We start from the raw sequence: 26,300 nt of genomic DNA, 5'->3' as shown, positions 1-26,300 counted from the left end.
GTGTGGGGCGCTGATGAAGCATGCCTTGGCTGGTTTCCGAACCAACGACTCGCTCGTTAATTTGATTGTGACGGTCACCACACACTTGGGGCGTCTCTGCAGAGGTAAATGTCGCACAGAATTCGGGCGTCAGAAGCCAGCTCGTGGTGGACGCGCGAACAATCACCAGAGTCATGACCTTCGTGGAAGCCCAACCACTCGTGTTGTACGGGCACGACACGGCATAATGTATCTGATCTTTATGATCCTGATATTCACGCCTGGCCTGCTGGAGGAGGGTGGTGGCTGCCGGTCTGGCCTACTGCAGAAGGGTAGTGGCTCCTAACCTGGCCTGCCATAGGTGGGTGGTGGCTCCTGATCTTTCTGCTCCAGGAGGGTGGTGGCTCCTGGCTTCTTGCAGGAGAGTTGTGGCTCCTGTCCTGCTGCAGGTAGGTGGTGGCTCCTAGTCCGGCCTGCTACAGGTAGGTGGTGGCTCCTAGTCCGGCCTGCTGCAGATAGGTGGTGGCTCCTAGCCTATCCTGCTGCAGGCGGATGGTGGCTCTTGGTCTGACCTACTGTAGAAGGGTGGTAGCTGCTGGCCTGGCTCACTGCAGGTAAGTGGTGTCTCCTCCCTGGCCTGCTGGAGATGGGTGGTGGCTCCAGGCCTGGCCTGTTACAGGTGGGTGGTGGCCCCTAGCCAGGCCTGCCGCAGTGGTAGGTGTTACATTAAGTCAGCCACCATTTTACAGGTGACCTCTCAGGCGTGGTCGGGAGCTGGGGTCACTGAGCAGTGACCTTCTCCAGTTCCTGCTGAACCATGTGATGTGTATTCCAGGCAAGATGCTGGAATATTCATACATTTCCAGAACTAGAGCAAGACTGATTTCATTTTACTCACATCATCTGCTCAGAGATGATATTCTTAAACAGCCGCTGGTAATTAACTCATCTGTAAACTAATTAATTTGACAACTGATCCTTAGATGAGCAGTTTACGATATAAGTGATGTAAGAAATTAAGGACTGACAGAGATGGCCAGTGTAGAGAGGAAGAAGGACGAGTTGTGTTATAGTTCTTGTGTTATAGTCAGGTGTTGACCAGTAACTTGGCCGAACATTCCACGGTGGTCTACGGGAAGGCTACCAGTCATGGGTTCAGGGGTGAAAGTGCTTCCCTCACCTCCTTCTCCACCCTCCTCTACCATACTCCCCACACCTTCCTCCACCACTCATTTCTAACGTCCACAATTCTTCTCCATCCTAGTATATCATCCATCCGTTCCCTATCCGTCATCCTCCGTCAGTTTATTCCACTACCACACTATTCCTTTTCCCTCCCTCGCTCACCTCTCTCTCTCTCTCTCTCTCTCTCTCTCTCTCTCTCTCTCTCTCTCTCTCTCTCTCTCTCTCTCTCTCTCTCTCTCTCTCTCTCTCTCTCTCTCTCCCCATCACTCACACACTCCCTCCACTCCTTCCAAGCTTCCTTCCACAACTCTTCCTTCCTCCGTCCTATCCATTCCTCCCTCCCTGAGTCTTCCTTCATTCCTCCTGGCTCCACCGCCCAACCAAGGTAGACAGTCCATCTCCCCTGCTCCACCTCCCGGCCCTCCTTACCATCAGTACATTCAGATCACAGTTAAACAAAACAAATACTTTACTGAAATCATTAGTGAATAATCTTGATAAAGAATGATAACATGATATTTACGTATTTTAACTTTTCTTTCCTTATAGCTCAGAATCCAGCGGCTGAAATAAAAACAGAAATGTTCCTTTCCAGTCATCCTTCCCTAAGCCTCTGTCACTAGACTCTCCATGTACTCCGTAGTCGCCCTACAGAACTGTTCTGGTGTTGGAGAATGGTAGGTGGGTAGGGACCATCTGTTTAACCATTCTGTCTCCATTTATGTACATTTGGAAGTCAAGATACCGTTACTGCTCCAACACATGACCTCATTGTAGATAGTCGTGTCTTTTGTTATCTGGCTTTCCCATGTACCCCTTCCCCCTGACTCCACTCCCCACCTTTCCTTCACCACCTGCCTCCCTCCAGCTGCATCCCACACCACCTGCCCCTCCTGCCTCCTTCCACTAGCCTCCCATACCATCTGCCTCTCTTGCCTCCCTCCACCACCCTCCCGCACCATCTGCCCCTCCTGCCTCCCTTCACCTGCCTCTTACCTCTCCTACCTCCCTTTCGTCCTTCTATCCCTTCCTAGGTTTCTCTATTACTCCTTCCTCGTTCAGTAATAATAACCTTTTCCCCCTCCGGCCCACAGTAGCAATGGCAGAGCTCCTGCCTGTCTGCAACTCACAAATGTGAAGGTCAAGTTACTCAGACCTACTGAAGGTAGCGATAATTTCCGCCGCTTCTCACCTCCGGGCGTTCCTCAGGGAGTAACAACAGTACCTGCGATGTTTTATCGCCGCTGCTGAGACCAAACATTTTCTTGATAGTACGTAATGCAGACCCATGCAACCCAGTGATACAACCCCGGGAAAGGTGACAATTAACTCGTGATGTGACAAGTAATAAGATTTTGATTGTTACTATCAGGAAACATGGCGGTGCCCGGTGGCTGCCCCAACGGAGGAGGGTATGTCAAACGCCCCCACGACACTCCCACCTCTCCCTCCACCTCTCCCCCCACCACATCGTCTTGTATAGGCGAGTGTAGCGAGGCGGTCAGGTGATCACTATGCTCAGGCAGGGAGAAGTAAACAGTGCTGTGGCCTGGGTGTGTGTCGTAACGCATGGCTTGTGGGCGGAGAGCACGCAGCATACACTCACGCCTCGTGTGTTGAGTTAGAGGTCATTACCGCACTAGGTCAAGGGAGGCCGTGTTTGGCCAGCAGAAAGCATGGCTCAGCCAGCATGCGGGCAGGCGTGGTTGCTGGCTGAGGCCGTTCAGCTGTTGGGTTATTTAGGCTTAGTAGTGGCGCTACACTCACATCACCACCAGGCTAATCCTAACCCACCCTACCGTGCCAACATCTACGCTACACTCCACACACACACACACACACACACACACACACACACACACACACACCTAGTCCACTACTGGGGTGCTTGTCACCCTCACACCTGCCACGACACTCTCATCCCACCTTCCATTTTGGCTTCCATATCCTCACACGACCTTCCCCAGCAGGCAGACACACCACCCACCCCAGCAGGTACCTACAGCCCCGCTCATGCAGGCTGACCCTCAGCACCACAATGGAAGTCATTACTAGGGCGTTACGTGGCCCTCCCTGGAAAAACATCGCATGACTCCCAGGCAAAACACCTTCCTAAAGGTCAGCATTAAGGGCGAGGTTACACAGCCGAAGGGAAAGGTCGCGTCAGGTAAGAACGTTTAAACGTTTACCGAGAACAGTGTTTAAGGTGTTTCAGCATTGTTATGAATAGACCACACACACACACACACACACACACACACACACACACACACACACACACACACACACACACACACACACACACACACACACACACACACACACACACACACACACACACACACACACACACACACACACACACACACACACACACACACACACACACACACACACACACACACACACACACACACACACACACACACACACACACACACACACACACACACACACACACACACACACACACACACACACACACACACACACACACACACACACACACACACACACACACACACACACACACACACACACACACACACACACACACACACACACACACACACACACACACACACACACACACACACACACACACACACACACACACACACACACACACACACACACACACACACACACACACACACACACACACACACACACACACACACACACACACACACACACACACACACACACACACACACACACACACACACACACACACACACACACACACACACACACACACACACACACACACACACACACACACACACACACACACACACACACACACACACACACACACACACACACACACACACACACACACACACACACACACACACACACACACACACACACACACACACACACACACACACACACACACACACACACACACACACACACACACACACACACACACACACACACACACACAACACACACACACACACACACACACACACACACACACACACACACACACACACACACACACACACACACACACACACACACACACACACACACACACACACACACACACACACACACACACACACACACACACACACACACACACACACACACACACACACACACACACACACACACACACACACACACACACACACACACACACACACACACACACACACACACACACACACACACACACACACACACACACACACACACACACACACACACACACACACACACACACACACACACACACACACACACACACACACACACACACACACACACACACACACACACACACACACACACACACACACACACACACACACACACACACACACACACACACACACACACACACACACACACACACACACACACACACACACACACACACACACACACACACACACACACACACACACACACACACACACACACACACACACACACACACACACACACACACACACACACACACACACACACACACACACACACACACACACACACACACACACACACACACACACACACACACACACACACACACACACACACACACACACACACACACACACACACACACACACACACACACACACACACACACACACACACACACACACACACACACACACACACACACACACACACACACACACACACACACACACACACACACACACACACACACACACACACACACACACACACACACACACACACACACACACACACACACACACACACACACACACACACACACACACACACACACACACACACACACACACACACACACACACACACACACACACACACACACACACACACACACACACACACACACACACACACACACACACACACACACACACACACACACACACACACACACACACACACACACACACACACACACACACACACACACACACACACACACACACACACACACACACACACACACACACACACACACACACACACACACACACACACACACACACACACACACACACACACACACACACACACACACACACACACACACACACACACACACACACACACACACACACACACACACACACACACACACACACACACACACACACACACACACACACACACACACACACACACACACACACACACACACACACACACACACACACACACACACACACACACACACACACACACACACACACACACACACACACACCTAGTCCACTACTGGGGTGCTTGTCACCCTCACACCTGCCACGACACTCTCATCCCACCTTCCATTTTGGCTTCCATATCCTCACACGACCTTCCCCAGCAGGCAGACACACCACCCACCCCAGCAGGTACCTACAGCCCCGCTCATGCAGGCTGACCCTCAGCACCACAATGGAAGTCATTACTAGGGCGTTACGTGGCCCTCCCTGGAAAAACATCGCATGACTCCCAGGCAAAACACCTTCCTAAAGGTCAGCATTAAGGGCGAGGTTACACAGCCGAAGGGAAAGGTCGCGTCAGGTAAGAACGTTTAAACGTTTACCGAGAACAGTGTTTAAGGTGTTTCAGCATTGTTATGTATAGACAACTAGTTTGAAGGTTTAGATATGGGGACAAAAAGATTGATAAACGATGTGATGATGGGAGAACAGGTTCAGCATTAGGACCTGCTGGTAATGCTCCCAGTCCCACTGAGGTTCAAGGCTTGGAGGAAACCTCTCAGTATACGTCTGGTGGGTGAAAATGTGGAGGAAACCTGCCAATGCACGTTTGGGGGAAACCTCTCAGCTCCCGTCTGTCGGATGAAGAGTGGGTGGAAACATCTCAGCTTCCGTCTGGCGGGTGAAAGACAATGTGCAGCAAGAGGAGGAGAGGTGGCCTCCGTCACTGCTATTCATGGTAAGAAGAATTTTTTGTTGATATTGTGTCTAAACGTCTCCCAAAAGCCTGATGCAACACCTAGAAACAGAACTTTCAGCGCTTGAAACCTGAAATTGAAGCGCCTGGAGTCTGGAGTGTCCTGAGACTGAACTTACATACACGGAGTCTGAACTTGGAGTGATCACATATTGAATCTACATCGCTCCGAGTCTGAACTGAAAGGTCCCAGAACCAGACCTTGAAGTACTCTTAGTCTGAACTTGAAGGTATCCGGAGACTTATGCCCACAAGGTCAAGCCTCACACTACCACCTCAAGACTCACGATAAACACGAGTGCACGAGGGTCGTACAAGATTCCCACGCCAGACTCCACCTCACGAGGGTCGTACGTAGCTGAAGGAGGTTAATGTGTGTTTCACAAGAGCCGAGGAAGAGTAGTCACGGCTACCTTGATTACGTGTTGCAGTCATCTGGTGGAGGAGCGTTCCCGGGCTCCTTACATGACGCACACCCTTCATTATATTTCGTTTTCTCTTCACAAAAACGGACGGAATCGTGTAAAATATTATTCAGCCATGACTAAGGACTTTGCTGCTGTCTGAAAACTGATAAAAACATGGATAGCGAGTGGGTAGATTTGTCTAGCATACTGACACAATCCTACACCAGAGAGAAGGTAGCCTCCGTCATGCCTTTTAGGAGGCGTGAGAAAGTGAGATTCTTGAAGAATATCAACTTTTTTTTTTTCATTTTCAGTGGCTTGAGGTCCTGGGAATGTTTACTGATGATAGATACAAGAATATTTCAATACCTATTGGAACAAAGTCGTCGATCTGAAGGATTCTACAGAAACGTAGCCACGACGGTCGGCACCTGACGTGTGGTTGATGCATCACAAGTCATTAGTTTATACCCACCTGATGATGGCATTTCATATGTGGACTACATCAAACACAGCAAGACCAACCATTTGAAGCGTCCACTGTATAAACTTAAAAGACAGGATAAAACATTAGCGATCTAATGAGAGAGAGAGAGAGAGAGAGAGAGAGAGAGAGAGAGAGAGAGAGAGAGAGAGAGAGAGAGAGAGAGAGAGAGAGTGGGGGGGACCCAACTGGTTCAAGTGTTTAGTCATTTTTCTGGCAATGTTATCAAGGTCTTTTCATCTCCTTTGAATTTGTCTCAGCTCATCGCCAGGTAAAGTTAGACTTGGTAACTTATCTTCCCTCATAGCGCTACGTCACCAGGTGCATAAATCTTTATAGGTTAGAGATTTGGTCACTCTGGTATGACAATAGTTACGTGCTGGTTGGCAAACACCTGAAGCAGTGGACTTATGGCCGGAGACCAGATATTGTCACATTTTTCAGAGCAGAGACTTTATCTGATGGGGGACTAGCGATTCTACCTTGTGAGAGCCTAACGGGTTAGAATTATCATAAGAAAATATAGTTTATCAATTCTTATTAAGTTTCTTCAACACTTGGAGAATATAACTCAAAAGAGGGTCGCCCGCCCTCACTGCCCCATACCGCTACGCCTCGGTGCTCGCTGTTGTCTCCTACATTGATATATCCGAACAAGTGACGAAGCAGTGTCGAGAGCGGTTGTGGAGGGCCTGAAGTCGGCTGTACATGGGATGCATTTTTCTTTTAAACGTACGTCTGGGAGCTACGAGGCATGTGAGAGGTGACAACACCTGGATCGTTCGTGTGTTACTCGTCCGCTGTGAACACATCAGGACGCTCGTACAAATGCTGCCGCGAATTAACGAACTTGACTCCACCATTGACCCACAGAACGAAGGGCAACTCACAACCATCGCTGGTCTAAATATCAACTGACGTCATCATCATTATTTAAGACTCTCGCTCCCACTCCCTTCAACAATTACTGAGGTCACCGGATGGTCAGGGTTGATAAGAAGGATCTTAAAGAAGTTTTTCATTTGACTCGAATTGGGAGGTGTGTGTGTGTGTGTGTGTGTGTGTGTGTGTGTGTGTGTGTGTGTGTGTGTGTGTGTGTGTGTGTGTTTGTGTGTGTGTGTGTGTGTGTGTGTGTGTGTGTGTGTGTGTGTGTTGCTATTTGTATGTTACGGGGAGAGATTTTTAATCTCGTGTTGCCCCGTTCCTTAACCTCGTATATTCATACTGTGTCTTTACTCCTGTGTGTATGTGTGTGTGTGTGTGTGTGTGTGTGTGTGTGTGTGTGTGTGTGTATGTGTGTGTGTGTGTGTGTGTGTGTGTGTGTGTGTGTATGTGTGTATGTGTGTGTGTGTGTGTGTGTGTGTGTGTGTGTGTGTGTGTGTGTGTGTGACGAGAAAGTAATTCATAGCCAGAGATCATAAACCAGAGGGTCACTGGGTTAGGTGTGGCGTAACATGCATAAAGGAAGGTATGTGAGTATTTTTTCCCCAGTGTTCCAGCGGTCTGGATAACAACAAATGCTACATCAATAAAACCTCGTAGCTGAGTTAGTACAGAGGTTAAGTGGTTCCTTGACCCTGCCTGAGACAGGAATGAGAGCGGAGTTTCCTCCTTAAAGGGACAATGCAGAGTCCACGGTCTGTTTAGATAATGGGTTTATCAACCAAATCAGCTGGTCAGACCCCACACCAGCTGACTAAGCGCCACAAGAGCCTGACCAGCTGGTCAAGATCTACAACATATGACCAGCGAACGTACCTACTGGCTAGCAAGCACACCAGCTGATCATGCACCACACCTCCTGCCAGCTGTAGTACGTAACTGCTGGCTAGCAGAAACACCTGATTGTCAAGGACATACCAGCTGGGCCATGCACCACGCCAGCTGGTCATGCTCAGAATAGCTTGGTAAATATCGTTTCAAAAAGCAAAAGATACAACTAAATACATACACAGCCCCAGTTTACAGGGGTATATAAATGAGGCACCAAAAACACGCTTCCAGATCACCAACACACATCAAATACTTACACATATACATGTACACACTCCAGTCTTCTCTTCCTTTTAAAACTGTCCCTTCTCTTGTCCCACGTCTTCTTCCTCTCCTGTAATCATCCTATTAGAGAGAGAGAGAGAGAGAGAGAGAGAGAGAGAGAGAGAGAGAGAGAGAGAGAGAGAGAGAGAGAGAGAGAGAGAGAGAGACCTTCCCTGGGTCCGTCAGGGGTTCAGACAGTGGTGTTTGTGTCAGGTGTGGGCAGGGTATACCGTACAGGGAGCGTCAAGCGGAAATAAACCTTTGTGTCAGCCAAGCAGAAAAGGTACACTGATGGCGTGGCCTTTGCCCACCCGGAAAAAGGGAAAACCTTGGTGTCCATTTCCAGGTATTTCCCGAGGTGTGACGTGTGTGTGTGTGTGTGTGTGTGTGTGTGTGTGTGTGTGTGTGTGTGTGTGTACCTGTGGAAGGGCCGAGCTCAAGAGCTGTGGGTGTGTTCCTGTGGAACATAAAACGATAGCCAGACAAGACGGAGAGATCAGGTTTGGTCGGCTGGTGTGACCCCAGACCCTGGTCACCATGACCAACATCAACGTGTTTTTGATATTGGTTATACCTAGTGTGTGTCACATGACACTCATGAAAGACATATTTGTGACTTGCTGTGTGCTTGTGTGTGAGAGAGGGAGTGGGGTCTGTATGAGTATGAAAGAGGAAGAGGAGGTCTGCGTGTGTATAAGAGAGGGAGTGGGGGGTGTGCGTGTGTGTGATAGAGGGAGTGGGGGTCTGTATGTGTGTGAAAGAGGGCATGGGGATCTGCATGTGTGAGAGAGAGGGCGTAGAGAGTTACATGTGTGAGAGAAAGGGGGTGGGATTGTAGATTGTGGCCCTCCTGCGGTGCCACAGAGGGTTGGTGGGAGTGTGGCACACTGGACACCTCCGCAATAGGAGGTGGCTGCAGTTTGGCACCCAGAGCAGGACCCGTTCCTGTGTTACTCTTACGTAACTTTATAGCAGTGACGGGGACGGTCACTGACTTAACCAGAGATCTACGGCAGTGAAGGGGGCAGTGTCTCCTCAAGCGAGCGACAGCACACATGGTCATTGTCTCCACCAGTGAGTCACAACAGAGACAGTGTTTTTTTTTCACTGATGATTTATTTTAGCTACGGAATGACGTTCTCCTCACCAGCAGTTGACGACAGTGACGGAAATTTCATCAGTTTTTCTCCCCATCAGCCAGACCTCCTCTCCACCACACGAACTCTCCAGACTCTCCTGCAACGCTTCTTTCTTAACCAGCTTAATAGCCGCTCACAACGTTCGCGAGCCAGTCACCCGCCCACGATTTTCAAGGTTGTGACGTCAGAGTGGCAGAAAAACCGTCCATGGAGCGGCTGTGAGGGTTGTGCTGTGTGTGCCCCGTCAGTACTGGTTACTACCTGGGGATGAGAGGACGTCGGTACTTGGACATCTTCCTGGTAAGTACATATCATCATAAGTCATCTTTTTGTAATCATCTTCGCTACATAGAAACTTGTGGTATTTTCCAAGGATTCCTTTCATTCTGGAAAGTTTTTAGAAGTTTGTAACTTTTAAAGGATTTCTTATCTTCCCAGAATTTGGGTGATATTGAGGTACGACCAGCGTGTGAGCCATCACTGCAGTTGTGCTCAGTAACGCGAAAGTATGAACTGCTTGTTGGAAGAGTGAGTTTCATACTGGAACGTTCGTGACCTCATGCTGGAAAGTTCGTGACCTCATGCTGGAAAGTTCGTGACCTCATGCTGGAAATTGTTATTTCTCTTGTGCTGAAATCTTGATTTTGTTAAGGTGGGACTGCAGGGGTCACACTAGAGGTCGTGTTGTGTTGCCTTCAGTCTTGGACGTATGGCACTAGAGGTCACGCTGAGGGTCTTGATCATGTCATGCTGAAGGGTCTTAGGCAAATCATGCTGAAGGTCTTGATGCTTCAGATCTTTCTGGTGTCATTACTAGATACTAGTCTAGTTAATTGTCGTAAAAAGATTTGAAACAACACTAGTTCCTCATCTGATATATCTTATCTGAGAACATCTGTCAGTCAAAGCACCTTAACCAAAATGTGTGGAGGAGCTTCCTCCAGATGTTGAGGTAAACAAACGTACGTAGCATGGAACGATGGGACGAAAAACGTTTCCTGTGTGTAACAAGGCAAACGTTTCCTCAGTAACTCAGCTGAGTGGAACCATACACCGAGTGGTGGTCATAATGCATTTTCTCTAAATCTTACATCTGTTTGATTCGTACTTGTATATCCATTTTCATTCTTTATATCATTCATTCTTATTCATTTCTTTTCATATCATTTTTGAGGGTGAGTCCCGGAAGGGTAAGTAGGCATCTCTGTCTCCCGAGCAACTCTGGTCTGGTCAACTTTCTCTGGTCGTTCTGGTCAATGTGATCGACCACTGGTGATGTGTTCTACCTCTTCTCTAACCCTAGGGATAACTGACTCAGTGTGTCACCGTTGTGAGTGAGATGGCAAACGTACAACGAGTGATGAATTATGACACGACAATATTGAACGATTGGAAATACGGTATTTTCTATATATGATTGAAAACGTTTTATGGAAACGTTGGGGGGTAAGTTTCTTTAGAGTGAGTGCTTTAGAAAACTAGTAGTGATAATGAAAAACGTTGGTAAACAAACTCTTGTTTTCAAGTTGTAGATAATAAGAAACGTTTCCTTGGAGGCTTGGTGACACGGACTGTTTGTTTGTTTGTTTATTTTCTCTAACTTTTGGGAATTCGCAAACTTTTTCTTTAGATTTATATTTGATAAAAATTGGTGAATTCTATGGGATAAACCATGGCTTCAAATATGTGGTGAAAGAACATAAAACGTGGTTGTTAACAACGTTTCCGAAGGATCAAAAACGTTTGTTTTAAAAGTGAGAGACGACAAATACTTTGTTCAAAGCATCATTAAGAATCCTGTGTACATCATATAGGAGCAGTCCACACCACACTTACCCAACCTTCTCGCATATTACTTACCTCCTGCCTCACTGACTCTCCACCCATGTACAAGCTTAACCCCTGACCTCGATGGTGAGACCCTTAACTACAACGGTACGACCTTTGGGTATATCATGACCTGGCTTTTATGATCTGATCCCTTTAATGGTCAGGTCGCAAAGGTGAAGGCCATCATGTACCCTCGTGTTCAAGGATCCTGCCGCCGCCGTGCTTATGAATCGTATCATCGTGCTTAGCTATCGTACCGTCGTGCTCAAGCATCGTACCGTCGTGCTCAAGCATCGTACCGTCGTGCTCAAGCATCGTACCGTCGTGCTCAAGCATCGTACCGTCGTGCTCAAGCATCGTACCGTCGTGCTCAAGCATCGTACCGTCGTGCTCAAGCATCGTACCGTCGTGCTCATGCATCGTACCGTCGTGCTCAAGCATCGTACCGTCGTGCTCAAGGGTTGTACCGTCGTGCTCAAGCATCGTACCGTCGTGCTCAAGCATCGTACCGTCGTGCTCAAGCATCGTACCGTCGTGCTCAAGCATCGTACCGTCGTGCTCAAGGGTTGTACCGTCGTGCTCAAGGGTCGTACCGTCGTGCTCAAGGGTTGTACCGTCGTGCTCAAGCATCGTACCGTCGTGCTCAAGCATCGTACCGTCGTGCTCAAGCATCGTACCGTCGTGCTCAAGCATCGTACCGTCGTGCTCAAGCATCGTACCGTCGTGCTCAAGCATCGTACCGTCGTGCTCAAGCATCGTACCGTCGTGCTCAAGCATCGTACCGTCGTGCTCAAGCATCGTACCGTCGTGCTCAAGCATCGTACCGTCGTGCTCATGCATCGTACCGTCGTGCTCAAGCATCGTACCGTCGTGCTCAAGGGTTGTACCGTCGTGCTCAAGCATCGTACCGTCGTGCTCAAGCATCGTACCGTCGTGCTCAAGCATCGTACCGTCGTGCTCAAGGGTTGTACCGTCGTGCTCAAGGGTCGTACCGTCGTGCTCAAGGGTTGTACCGTCGTGCTCAAGCATCGTACCGTCGTGCTCAAGCATCGTACCGTCGTGCTCAAGCATCGTACCGTCGTGCTCAAGCATCGTACCGTCGTGCTCAAGGGTTGTACCGTCGTGCTCAAGGGTTGTACCGTCGTGCTCAAGGGTTGTACCGTCGTGCTCAAGCATCGTATCGTCGTGCTCAAGGGTTGTACCGTCGTGCTCAAGGGTTGTACCGTCGTGCTCAAGGGTTGTACCGTCGTGCTCAAGCATCGTACCGTCGTGCTCAAGCATCGTACCGTCGTGCTCAAGCATCGTACCGTCGTGCTCAAGGGTTGTACCGTCGTGCTCAAGGGTCGTACCGTCGTGCTCAAGCATCGTACCGTCGTGCTCAAGCATCGTACCGTCGTGCTCAAGGGTTGTACCGTCGTGCTCAAGGGTCGTACCGTCGTGCTCAAGGGTTGTACCGTCGTGCTCAAGGGTCGTACCGTCGTGCTCAAGCATCGTACCGTCGTGCTCAAGCATCGTACCGTCGTGCTCAAGCATCGTACCGTCGTGCTCAAGCATCGTACCGTCGTGCACGAGGGTCGTACCGTCGTGCTCAAGCATCGTACCGTCGTGCTCAAGCATCGTACCGTCGTGCTCAAGGGTTGTACCGTCGTGCTCAAGGGTTGTACCGTCGTGCTCAAGGGTTGTACCGTCGTGCTCAAGCATCGTACCGTCGTGCTCAAGCATCGTACCGTCGTGCTCAAGCATCGTACCGTCGTGCTCAAGGGTTGTACCGTCGTGCTCAAGGGTCGTACCGTCGTGCTCAAGCATCGTACCGTCGTGCTCAAGCATCGTACCGTCGTGCTCAAGGGTTGTACCGTCGTGCTCAAGGGTCGTACCGTCGTGCTCAAGGGTTGTACCGTCGTGCTCAAGGGTTGTACCGTCGTGCTCAAGCATCGTACCGTCGTGCTCAAGCATCGTACCGTCGTGCTCAAGCATCGTACCGTCGTGCTCAAGGGTTGTACCGTCGTGCTCAAGGGTCGTACCGTCGTGCTCAAGCATCGTACCGTCGTGCTCAAGCATCGTACCGTCGTGCTCAAGGGTTGTACCGTCGTGCTCAAGGGTCGTACCGTCGTGCTCAAGGGTTGTACCGTCGTGCTCAAGGGTCGTACCGTCGTGCTCAAGCATCGTACCGTCGTGCACAAGGGTCGTACCGTCGTGCTCAAGGGTTGTACCGTCGTGCTCAAGCATCGTACCGTCGTGCACAAGGGTCGTACCACTTGCCAGACTCCATCAGAGTACTATTTATTGCTGCTGCACCAGTGTTTGTATACAGTAATTTCCGTCTAGCATTACCATGATCGCTGACCTTTCTCCTGCGCTGGCTAAGGCGGTCGGTTCTCTTGCCTCATTTAGTGTTTTCCCTTCTATGCCTTCTGATTGTATTGTCACGAATGTTGTGTCACTGATAATGCCACGTGTGTGTGTGTGTGTGTGTGTGTGTGTGTGTGTGTGTGACGTCATGGGTTTGTGATAATGATGGATGATGTCACGGATGTATCACGGATGACGTCACGGACGGAGAGGGTAAGTGATGTTTCTTGTATGAGTCGTCGAGCAATACAATGATTAAGATCAAACTGATCAAGACGTTGATCATCCTACGTCCAGGATGATCAGCATGTGGTGCGACGCCGCTCCGTACGATCCGACACGCTCGAAAAGTTCTGCGAAACTTGCTGGAAGATCGTGCGCCCTACACACTCTGGATGGAGTCGTCTTGCTCAGGTCACTGACCCGAGCTTATGGTTAGGTTACTCCAGTATCCTGTGTGGGTAATACTGACAAATCTAAAGCCCAGATATATTTCACATTATCTTCATAACATTGTTCACACAGTCTTGATATCATGCATCGTTGTGAGACTACGAATCCTGATCAGGAATTCTGCTCGTGAGTCTGTCATCATTTCCTCCACCACTCAAGATTCATTTCCAGTTGAGAACGACGGACAAACGGAGCGATCAACGAACGCACTCGAGCGTGCGTTGAATCCTGAGAGCGACCTGCTTAAGAAGCTAAATATGGTGGACTTCTGCTCAATACCAGAACTTGGCAGTGATGTAAGGATCAACGTCGCTGACGTGTGTATGTATCATGACGTAATACAAACTGAATATCTGAAAGAGGTAAATACAGTAAGGTAGCTCCTTGCTATCGTTACGTTACGTTACGTTACGTTACATTACGTTCGTCACACAGCGTCCGAAGCGTCCTTCAGTATGATAAAAAGAATGTAGAAATTCCTTTCTGCAGTTCCTGTTTTTGTAAACCTGACTCTCAAAGGTGGAAAGGTTATATGAAGAAAAAACTGAAGGAAAGAAGATAATTCCACATTTAAACTGTTCAAGGAAAGGAGGAGGTATTGTAACGTTCAATCCCCGTGTGGTTCGTTTCCTCACAGAAACAATGGGAAACAGCAGCCTGGCATATAACGCGTATCCATATCTTATTCAGTGGGTGCGTACGCAAGCAATAGCTAACGGATCGGTACCTGTACAACACCTCTGGCTTTGAGGAAGCAGATATAGTGATAATCATTATATGGAGGTTTCAGACAAGAATGCTTATATCATCGGAAAGTTGCATTGTGAATCTTGATAACAGGAAATGGGAGTTATAGAGAAATATACAGGTAGGAACTGTGTTAATCAACCTACTGAATAATCTTCAAAAACAGTTATCTAAATCAACCTTATCTTGAGATCCGTGAGAACTGAGATCACTTTTGTCCCGGGAAGAAGTAACTCAAAAGACCACATAATCCCTGGCCAGCGCTCCACCAACACTACAACGTCACGACAATAGATGTTCGCAAAGGACCCTCGAACCATCGTTGCGACCCATCATTACGTCAGATGAGGAACGAGTCAGCTATAGCGTTACGACGACGGCCACAGTGTGAACCTCTCATGGAAGTTCGTTGTATTGTGGATACGTTTGTCTGGATCATCTGGGACTGAGAGCGACGGCGTATCCGAGTAACATACACTTGACGTATCCATCAGCGTATGCGTCTCGGGCGCGTGTTGAGAATGAAGCCAATTCTCATTAACATATTAATGGACGGTCCAGACTATACTCACTTGTGCTTTGCCGCCGTCCACCTACCCCTTGCCCTGTGTCTACTGAGCCAAATATTGAGAGTCACTGATCCACTAAGTGAATGCAGGCGACGCACAGTGGAGGACCCCTGCCGCTGTACCTGCCCTCTGAAGGGTCATTATGCGGTCGGGGTGAACGTGAGGTCATTATCACCAGTCACGACCCCCTCACAGGTCCCCCTGCCTGGCCGACGCCGCTCACTTCCCCCGTTATATTATGATTTTGTCGTCAACTTCACCGCACGACCGGTCCCGTGCTACAGCCTCTCCGGCTGCTGATAATATTCTCTAACTTCTCTCTTTTCCTCTTGTTTCCCAAACCTGTTGATCATGATAGCGGGTCCACGACGCGTTCTTCGTGTCACGTAAGCGGAGCGGACGAACGGTTCAACCCGTGTGCACGACGGCACGACCCTTCAGGGCGACTGCACTGCCCCCTGACCACAACGGTACGACCTTTGGGTATCTTGGCTTCTTCCTTTGACCCATCGTGCTCAGGGATCGTACCGTCGTGCTCAGGGATCGTACCGTCGTGCTCAGGGATCGTATACCGTCGTGCTCAGGGATCGTATACCGTCGTGCTCAGGGATCGTACCGTCGTGCTCAGGGATCGTATACCGTCGTGCTCAGGGATCGTATACCGTCGTGCTCAGGGATCGTATACCGTCGTGCTCAGGGATCGTATACCGCCGTGCTCAGGGATCGTATACCGTCGTGCTCAGGGATCGTACTGTCGTGCTCAGGGATCGTATACCGTCGTGCTCAGGGATCGTATACCGTCGTGCTCAGGGGTCGTATACCGTCGTGCTCAGGGATCGTATACCGTCGTGCTCAGGGGTCGTATACCGTCGTGCTCAGGGATCGTATACCGTCGTGCTCAGGGATCGTACTGTCGTGCTCAGGGATCGTACTGTCGTGCTCAGGGATCGTACCGTCGTGCTCAGGGATCGTATACCGTCGTGCTCAGGGATCGTATACCGTCGTGCTCAGGGATCGTACCGTCGTGCTCAAGGGGTCGCATCCAGCGTGTAGTGAGCACCAGCGTTGTCGTGGAAACAGTAACACAGATGAACGGCTTTATTTACAGTGGTCGACTAATGTCCAGAACAAACAACTGTGGTAATTAGTGTCAGCGTTTTTAAACATGGTGATTACAATGAAAGAGTATTTAAATTGGCGTGTTAAGAACCATAAACACATGTACTCACCACCATTGACAACTCTCTCTCTCTCTCTCTCTCTCTCTCTCTCTCTCTCTCTCTCTCTCTCTCTCTCTCTCTCTCTCTCTCTCTCTCTCTCTCTTTTAGACACACACACACACACACACACACACACACACACACACACACACACACACAATACCAGAAGTGAGAGAGGTAAATGATAGAGAAAGGTCAGGTGCCGTGAACTTGCCCACCATGGAAAAGAGGAGTAAGGGGTGACTTGATCATAACGTCTAATTTTGTAAAGGTGTTTGACGGTATTACTGTTGAGCAGTTCTTCCAGACATGAAACGATCGAACTCATACTACAAGCCCACGACCATACTACATGCCCACGACCATACTACAAGCCCACGACCATACTACAAGCGCACGACTATACCCACAAGCCCACGACCATGCTACAAGCCCACGACCCTACCCACAAGCATACGACCATACTACAAGCCTACGACTATACCTACAAGCCCGCGACCATACTACAAGCCCACGACCCTACGCACAAGCCCACGACCCTACCCACAAGCCCCCAGCCTCCTGCCTCTTGTGCACAAGCCGGTAATGTCATGTGACGTGTGACCAGATGGCATTCCTTGCTCACTGACATTTGAAGAAGTTCGCTGGATCTTGGTACATGTGAACGAAGGAAACCCAGGGTGGCTAGCGAGGGAGAGGACGACCCTTGCCTACCCTCCCACCTGAGGCTGGCTCCTGTATTTGTAATTGTTGATTATCATTAACGTGGCGGGCACGACACGGGCTGAAACATAACCCAGCCAGAAGCCATCTCGGGTGAAAAGGAAAATTAAGAGAAAAATAATGTTGAAATTAGTTAGAGTTCTGTAGGTGACCGTTGAGCCGACTTATTAGATTAGGATCGTGATCAGATGGTTTACCCATCACAGATGTCTTCATGGTCCTTCTTACCCTGATGTAGTCATTTATGGCTTCCTCATTTCTTTCCAACGCAGTTTGATTCCCATCTCTTCCCTGTGTCTCTTCCAGAAAGTGTCCATGATGTAGTTGCCTTCTTTGTACTGTTTACGAGTTTTAACAAACTATCTGTCTTTAACTACTCCCTCTTTTACTCTGCACTCCTCCATCCGCAGCACTGGACGACCACTTTATCCAAGTTGTTATCCAGAAGTTAAGTTTCCAGTTTCGTAAAAAGTAATTCTAATTTTGATGTTCGTATGACCCTGGTGACTTCAGCTACATAACGGTACAAGAGGTTTCCCTGCAGCCACACTAGCCACCTCAGCCTTCACGTGTTGTCGCCTCCGTGTGGAGCTAAGGTGACCCACTCTATTTCCTTACAGTTGACGTCTACTCGGACGAGAGCTTTCCCACCGCACAACATGGCTGACCTCCTCGCTTCCCTTACCAGCCAGATTATCCCCTCTTTGTCATTATATATGTGCAGCTGACTTTAACTCAGCTGACGTAGTCTCTCTTTATCATGCATAAACACTGCAGAACACGTACCTCGCATGACTCTTTTTCCATAACTCTGTATTTTCGTAGAGTGAGAGCTGCGTGCGGCCTGCCTCTTGGTAAAACCTCGTCGTAAGTTTCTCTCTCTCTCTCTCTCTCTCTCTCTCTCTCTCTCTCCCGTTATGACATATCCCTCTGGGAGAACCACGAAAGACTAGACATCCTAGTTGAGTTCTCCTTCTGCTCTAACTGTCACGTCTGGCTTACTTTCCTCTAACGGATCTTTAGTTCCAAGTCTCGCCACAGCCCCAACCAAAGCATCAGAAACTGTTTACATGATCTTCAACGCCGACCATTTTTTGCTATTTTTTCCCTGGATTCGAATCCGGGATCATTTGAATGAGAACCAGTTACCAAGGACCGTTACACCAAACTAACTGGACAAAAGTTGTCCTTCTCAGACCAAAGATAGGGATGGCTGAGGAGGTGTGATGCCTGGGGAATAGTTATATGAGACGTGAGGACTGAACTCAAATTTCTCGGTGACGGCGGCAGACTTGTCTCCCTCCAGCCTCAGGATTGTTAACGAGATCCTCATCTGTTGTTGCAGATGTCTCAGTTCACCGCGCGTCACTCACGTTGTATGGCGTCCTTCCTTATGTACCGACTTGATCCTCGGGATCTTTGCCTCCTGTAATTTTCCTCTGAATTTCTCCAGTTTTTCCCTCGTTCTGTCGTTTTTGAATTACACATTATATCTGTTACCGTCTGTCAACTTGCAAGTCTGTCTTCGGTCTAGGCTGCTTCCTCCTATTTCAAATGTCACGTTCATTGGGTAACCCAGACCTCCTTTGCTACATATCCCCATCTTTGTAAGCCACTTTATACTACCAGCCATATCTTTCATGCCTAAAGATTCCAATTGATCCAACATATTCTTCTCCTAATTCTGTATCATGTCTTCACTACTTTCAGTATGATCAGAATTCCTGGAACCGGTAAACCACACCCGACCTGCTTCTGCCCAGTTGGCATTTCATTCATCTACCTGACCTGACCTTCGACGCTCTGGAAACAATTTTCATCTCACCGTCAAGCAAGTGTGGCAGATCCTCCTACACTGTGAAACATTCGTCTTGAACATTTCAGTTGACTTCGAACTCAGAAATGCAGACGACTTTGTCGGCCTCGACACACTTTATGATGTTTTTAATTTGATAACCAACTGACCTTCAGTCAGAGGTACACCTCTGATGCTCCACGCACTCTGGCGCCTTCATTCGATTCCCTTTCACTTTCAGACAGGGAGCGTTGGCTACCCTGAGTATTAATTGTCTTTCCTGCTTCACTTGTCTCCTTCTCGTCCTCTCTCACCTGCCGTGTTATTACCTTGGTCTCCTAGTGTGTCTCTCACAGACTTCACTTCCGCCGTGAGGAGCCCCAGGTCGTCCCTAAGTGTAGTTACTTATTTCATGCCTCGGGTCTGGAACAGTCTCTCCACTGCAACATCTTAGGTTGGCTGACGTAATGGATGGTCTGCCAGACCTGCACCATCGCTGATTGCGTTTCCATTTTACTGCCATTAAGTTGTTGACCCATCCTTCTAATCTTAGTCTGATGTCGTTCAATCGGGTTTCCTGGCAGATTTCACCCCCACACCCAGGTACAGTCTGTCTGTCTGTCGCTTCATTCATTTGTGTGGAACGCTGTCAACACTCATTCTTTTGTGGGGTAAACCGTGGGCACGCCAGCAGTGGAAGCTTCAAACTAAATGACAACGCCTTATCCAGTCCTCCGAACTCCCCAGCTTCAGATATTCATTTCTCTAAATTATCGTTACGTGGATTCTTTCTGCCCAGATCATGCACTACACGGCCGAGCCCATTTACCTACCCACTGCCTTAACACATTAGGTAGCCCACGGCCTCCGTAGACACTGGGGAACACGTGAAGGTATACGAGCGTCTGGAGAAACGTGTGATTACCTGTCTGTAATAACTGTACCGGTACTTATTTCTACAGTGGCGGGCAGAAATTACATTCATAAGTCGGCCAACTCTGTGTTGAACTTACTTTACAATCAAGCAGCTGCTCAAACATTTACCTGCTGTCGGTATTCACAGTCTTATGGTATAGTGTGTTCCATTCCTTCACAACCCTTGTATTCCTCTCCTTCACAATCTCTTTGTTCCATTCCTGCATAGTTCATGTGTTCCATTTCTTCACAATCCCTACATTGCAATCAGTACCTCTTGACCACATCCCTGTTAACCTGCCTCTTGTACAGCTTCTTGTCGTATCCTCTGCTCACTGTGTCGCTGTATTTCATGTAACAACTGTACACTGTCCACGTCGTCCAGATGATTTTGAAACATGGAGTCTGTCATCAGGTCACCCGTCTCTCTCTCTCTCTCTCTCTCTCTCTCTCTCTCTCTCTCTCTCTCTCTCTCTCTCTCTCTCTCTCTCTCTCTCTCTCTCTCTCTCTCTCTCTCTCCTTTCCTCCAGTGTGGGAAACATTGTGGCCCTCATCCTCTCATCGTAGCTCTGCTCTCTTAACTCAGGCAACATCTGCGGTGCCCTTCACTCTTGGTTAAATCTTTGTGCTTCATTACGTATGGTCACCAGGGCTGTGAGGCTTAATCCAGTTTTGGTCCAGTGAATGTTCTCAATAGATTGTCGACCATTTCTCCAACCATACACAGTTATCAGATGTGTAGTGTGTGTGTGTGTGTGTGTGTGTGTGTGCGTGTGTGTGTGTGTACGTCTGTGTGTGTGTGTATGTGTGTGTGTGTGTGTGTGTGTGTGTGTGTGTGTGTGTGTGTGTAATGTAGTCCTTATCTTTGTAACGTCATCCATATTGGTTGGCAGAGGTTCTTGTAATGAGAGACGTTCTTCTGGTGGTACCAGACACAGTGTCTGGCGAGGGTTCCCTGTGTTATCCAATCCTGTCATATGAGTCATTGACACAGTCTATCACGCCATTCCCTAATCACCCACACCAATCATATGATTACGGATGCGGTAAGTCAGAGAATCCCTAGTCATCCAGGCCAGCCGTACAATCACTGATAAATTACGCCACATAATCTCCCTCATCAACCACTCCATCCTTGTGATCACAGAAGAAACGTAATCCATGAATGGTTAGTAACTTATTTCGAACTGAGTGACCATCATCTTACCTGAGCCTGGCTGACGGCGCAACACCCCGAGGTAAACATGGCACAAACAACACCTCTTGTTTTCTTTGTTTTCCCTCAAATCCCCGACTGTACAGCAGTGGGGGGGGGGGGGGGGGGTGTTGGAGAGGGTTTTGGGGGGGAGGGATGGGGAACAGATGGTTATGCCTGGTAGGTCATGCATCTCAGACTGCCATCCACACATCTACATCTGATGTATGTTAGTTCCACTGTGAGATTACTACTGAGTCGCTAAAAACTACATCACGTAATGCTGTTTAGATGGTATACAATGGTCAGTAATTCTATACGAGTGAGTTGTTGATGATTTTAAGTTATTTACATAAAATACTGGGAGACTAGTGAGAAAATTTAAGCTTCTTTTCCATCGTTTGACTTGAATAGTTATCACAAAGTCCTCAGACTTGAGGGAATGCCTCGGACCTGAGGGAATGCCTGGGACCTAAGACCCTGATTTACATATGTATGTCAGTGGTGAATGTCTTTCCTGGAAAGGTTGTGGGTTGGTGGCTGTTTACCTTGCGTTGGTAAAACTCTAGTGACTGTGTTCGACCCTCTGCGTCCCCGCTCTCCTTCCCTTCATTCTCGTCAGATTAAGTTTCATCTAATGAAACAAAAAGTTGTTTTCTGACAATTTTTACAGTTAGGATCCAGGGGATTAAGGTCGATTGGTCTGTTGAGAGATGAAGAACGTCCCCTAGTGGAAGGCGGCAGTAGATCAGGTCGCTCGTACGGTAAAGTTAAGTAGTCAATCTCATATAACATCCTGTGAGCGAGGGCACACTTGTGACGTGAGCCCAGAACACATCTGTAGGGTCATAGGGGTGTACCGTAGCGCCGAAGGGTCTGATCTATAAGTCGTTATTGTTAATGGTTGTGTACTGAGATGATATCATCACTAGTACATACGTCATGCAACTTATGAGTAATAAATTTCCCTTAATTCGGAGTTCCGCTGGAGTTTCTTTTCCATCTACTTCTCATGTTACAGTTGGTGCTTCCTGCTGCTGCCGTGGCCAGCATTTATCTGCATGGTACCTCATATGTTGTTCTCATGGTGATTCACTCTTTTGGGAGGGAGTGAGGGAGTGAGGGGAGGGAGTGAGGGAGGGAGGGGAGGATATGTTCTCGGGAAACATTACCCTGGTTACCCGTACTGTGTGTGGTGGGAGGGGGACTGAGGTGCTGTGGGCCTAGCCAGCCTCCACCAGGTGATCCCGGGTGTCCAGGGCTCATTTCCTTTGAGAGTGTGGCATGTGGTGATGGTGGTGATGATAGTGGTGGTGGTGGTGGGGATGGTGGTAGTGGTGGTGGTGGTGGGGATGGTGGTAGTGGTGGTGGTGATGATGATAGTGGTGGTGGTGGTGGTGGTGATAGTGGTGGTGGTGGTGGTGGTGATAGTGGTGGTGGTGGTGGTGGTGATGATGATAGTGGTGGTGGTGGTAGTGGTGGTGGTGATGATGAGGATAGTAGTGATGGTGGTGGTGATGATGATAGTGGTGTTGGTGGTGGTGATGATAGTGGTGTTGGTGGTGGGGATGGTGGTAGTGGTGGTGGTGGTGGTGTTGGTGGTGGGGATGGTGGTAGTGGTGGTGGTGGTGGTGTTGGTGGTGGGGATGGTGTTAGGGATGGTTGCTGGTGTTGGCGACAGTAGGTGACCTTACCACACCTGTCCCACCTTACAGATGTCTGCAACCCGTTCACACACACCCCTCCCTCCACGCACACCTCCACTCTCCAGGACATATTTACCTTTCCCTCCCTCCACACACTCTTCTCTTCGTCCACCCCTTCCACTCATTCTACCCACATCTCTTCCTGTTTCCGTAGACCACTGAAAACAGCGATTTATCCCCCCCTCAAAAAAAAAAAATGACGTATATTGGAGTGTGATAACCCAAGGCAGGAAACGTCTCAGGCGGGGTGAGGATATCAAGTGTGGTCCGTGTAGGTATCGCTGTGCAGGGATGGGCAATGCAACGTGATGTCAAGTGACTTGAACTACTACGTCACAGAGGAAATACAACCTTGACTCAACTGATCAGAATAAAGAGGGAAAAGAGGAAGGAAAGACGAGCTGTGAGAGTTGTGCTGATAGGAACAGGTCAACGGAGGACTTTGAGTTATCATTTTCAACTTTCCCAAGACATTAGTAGGAAAGTGTGACCAGTAAACAAAATGTAGTTTGTGCAGAAATGGTATTCATCTACGTAAACAAGCAAATGTTCAGCAAGATATTTCCAAAGTGCAGTGGTCGACTCAGGTTGGACCATACATTAATGACCTCGTCTCCTTACCTGACCTTTGAGCAGGACGGGACGACCCTGCAGTGCGACGGTACGACCCTTTACTATGATGGCCTGGCCTTTATCTTGACCCATAATGATGAAGTGAAATGCCAGACCATCATACCCAAGGGTCAGGAATGTTCACAGAATTTCCACGACACGCAACGACCATTATACCAACGAGCATTATACTAACGAACTTAATATCAACGAGTATCATACTAACAAAGATTCTACCAACGAATATTCTACCAACGAGGATGACAGGAAGAAAGTCTTTAAGCTGTCCACGTTGAAGGAAGAAAGAATTGCAGACATGGTAATTATTGTTAGATCCCTCAGTGAGCAATGATGGCGCTACCATGCGCACATCTTCAAAATCCATGGCTACCATATGGCCAGAAGACCTAATTGGACTCTAGGCAACATGGAGTGTCAGGAGGCATGCGCAAGAAACATTCCTTAGCAAAGAACGAAGCAAAAAGGGTATCGATTTCTGAAGAAAAAACTTGATTAAGTGTCTGTAAGGTTTACATGTACCCACACACACACACACACACACACATACACACACACACACGCACCCCACCACCGGCAAACTGTAACACATCCTCACAAAAACCGGCAGTGTGGTAGCGGGAACCGGTGTTGCCAGGTAGATGTTGCCTTCACTATTTACGGTAATGGGGTCCAAACACCCGAGTGTGGCGGCGGCGTTAGCGACCTTTTATTTACTTCCTTTCGTTTGTTGCCCAACTACAGCCCAGCAGGTAGCTGACCAGCTAGCCCCCCGGCCCCTCACAGGTACTGGAGGCGAGTAATGTACGTCCAGAGCGAACGTGAGATGAACCTGTGTGGGATTAATGTGTCACGGTTGAAGCGGAAAAGAGTGACATTCGGTCGACCTAACTGCAATAGAAGGATTAATGTGTGATATTAACATTGTCACTCTCACCCCACCCTACCCCACCCATGACCTGTGGTGGGTCACTAGTGAGCCAATGGGTAGGTGTGGTCGCCTGCCCTCCTCCCTCCCCCCCTCTTCCTCCTCCTTCATGCCCTCACTCATCCTGCAACCTCCCCCCTCCCCCACCATCCATCTCTCGTCCGCTACAGAGCTCTTATGTAACTTGGGCCGGCGTGCCGCTGTAGCAATCTCACAGCGGCACTGATCATGTAGCCAGTGTTCGCCTCTGTGTAAATCTTGTTTTCCTTTATGTAGAGCAAGACGAGGCCTTAGTGCCGGGGTTTTTCACTCATTAGTAGACACGAATCACGTTTTTTGGTGGAGTTTGTATAGCATGTTATTCACACCTTCACATCTGTTAAACAGGGAATGATTGGGTACCCGATCTCTCTCTCTCTCTCTCTCTCTCTCTCTCTCTCTCTCTCTCTCTCTCTCTCTCTCTCTCTCTCTCTCACTAACACCTTCAGAGCGAGGGTACGACTCTCGATCACCACTACAGTGCGACGCTTGTGTCAGACGTACTGGCCAGTCCGTCAGACGCAACGATCTTACTGCCTTATTAAGAACCGTTCCGTCTTTCTGAAGGGGACGATCATGTCGCTCGCACCTTCATACATAAGACGTTACACACACACACACACACACACACACAAATCTCAGACCATTTAAACGAGGCAAAAACCCGACCAACATTCCATATAGGTCCCATTACTCTGGAAATAGCACCCAATCCCCGGTGATTACTGTGCAGGAGGCAATATGCAAATGATGATAAATGCCGCTTGTTTGCGCGAGTCTGAGGCGGCCCCCTGGGCGTGTGTTGGTTATGTCAGGGGTCCTGATGACGGGGAAAGTTGCCCCGCCGGTTTTTCTGGCCGCTAAGGTCACGACTGATCGTAGAAGGGCTCAAGAAATGGCTCACTTACACCCCTCATCGTTTTTTTTTTCACAGCCCAGATTACTTTTTTCTTTTTTTACGTTGGCTCCTTTCCACCGGGTTCTCCCCTTGCCTCTGTTCAAACGTTTTCTGTTTTTTTTTTTTATTAGCGAATGTTTGTA

The 26,300-nt window shown here is 48.8% G+C and overlaps 1 protein-coding gene across 1 annotated transcript in view; it reads left to right on the top strand.

The window, feature by feature from the left end:
* Positions 1 to 9,843: 9,843 nt before the first annotated feature.
* Positions 9,844 to 26,300, top strand: part of LOC139765882 (uncharacterized) — a 28,674-nt gene continuing 12,217 nt past the window's right edge. Inside the window, exon 1 of the mRNA XM_071693765.1 lies at positions 9,844 to 10,460. Coding sequence (XP_071549866.1) covers positions 10,428 to 10,460 — 33 coding nt within the window. The 5' untranslated portion in view covers positions 9,844 to 10,427. The remainder of the gene's footprint in view (positions 10,461 to 26,300) is intronic.

This window comes from Panulirus ornatus, chromosome 56, assembly GCF_036320965.1.
Source record: "Panulirus ornatus isolate Po-2019 chromosome 56, ASM3632096v1, whole genome shotgun sequence".
Classification (NCBI taxonomy): domain Eukaryota; kingdom Metazoa; phylum Arthropoda; class Malacostraca; order Decapoda; family Palinuridae; genus Panulirus; species Panulirus ornatus.
Note: the sequence above shows the minus strand (reverse complement) of the source record. Positions and strands in the feature narration are given on the sequence as shown.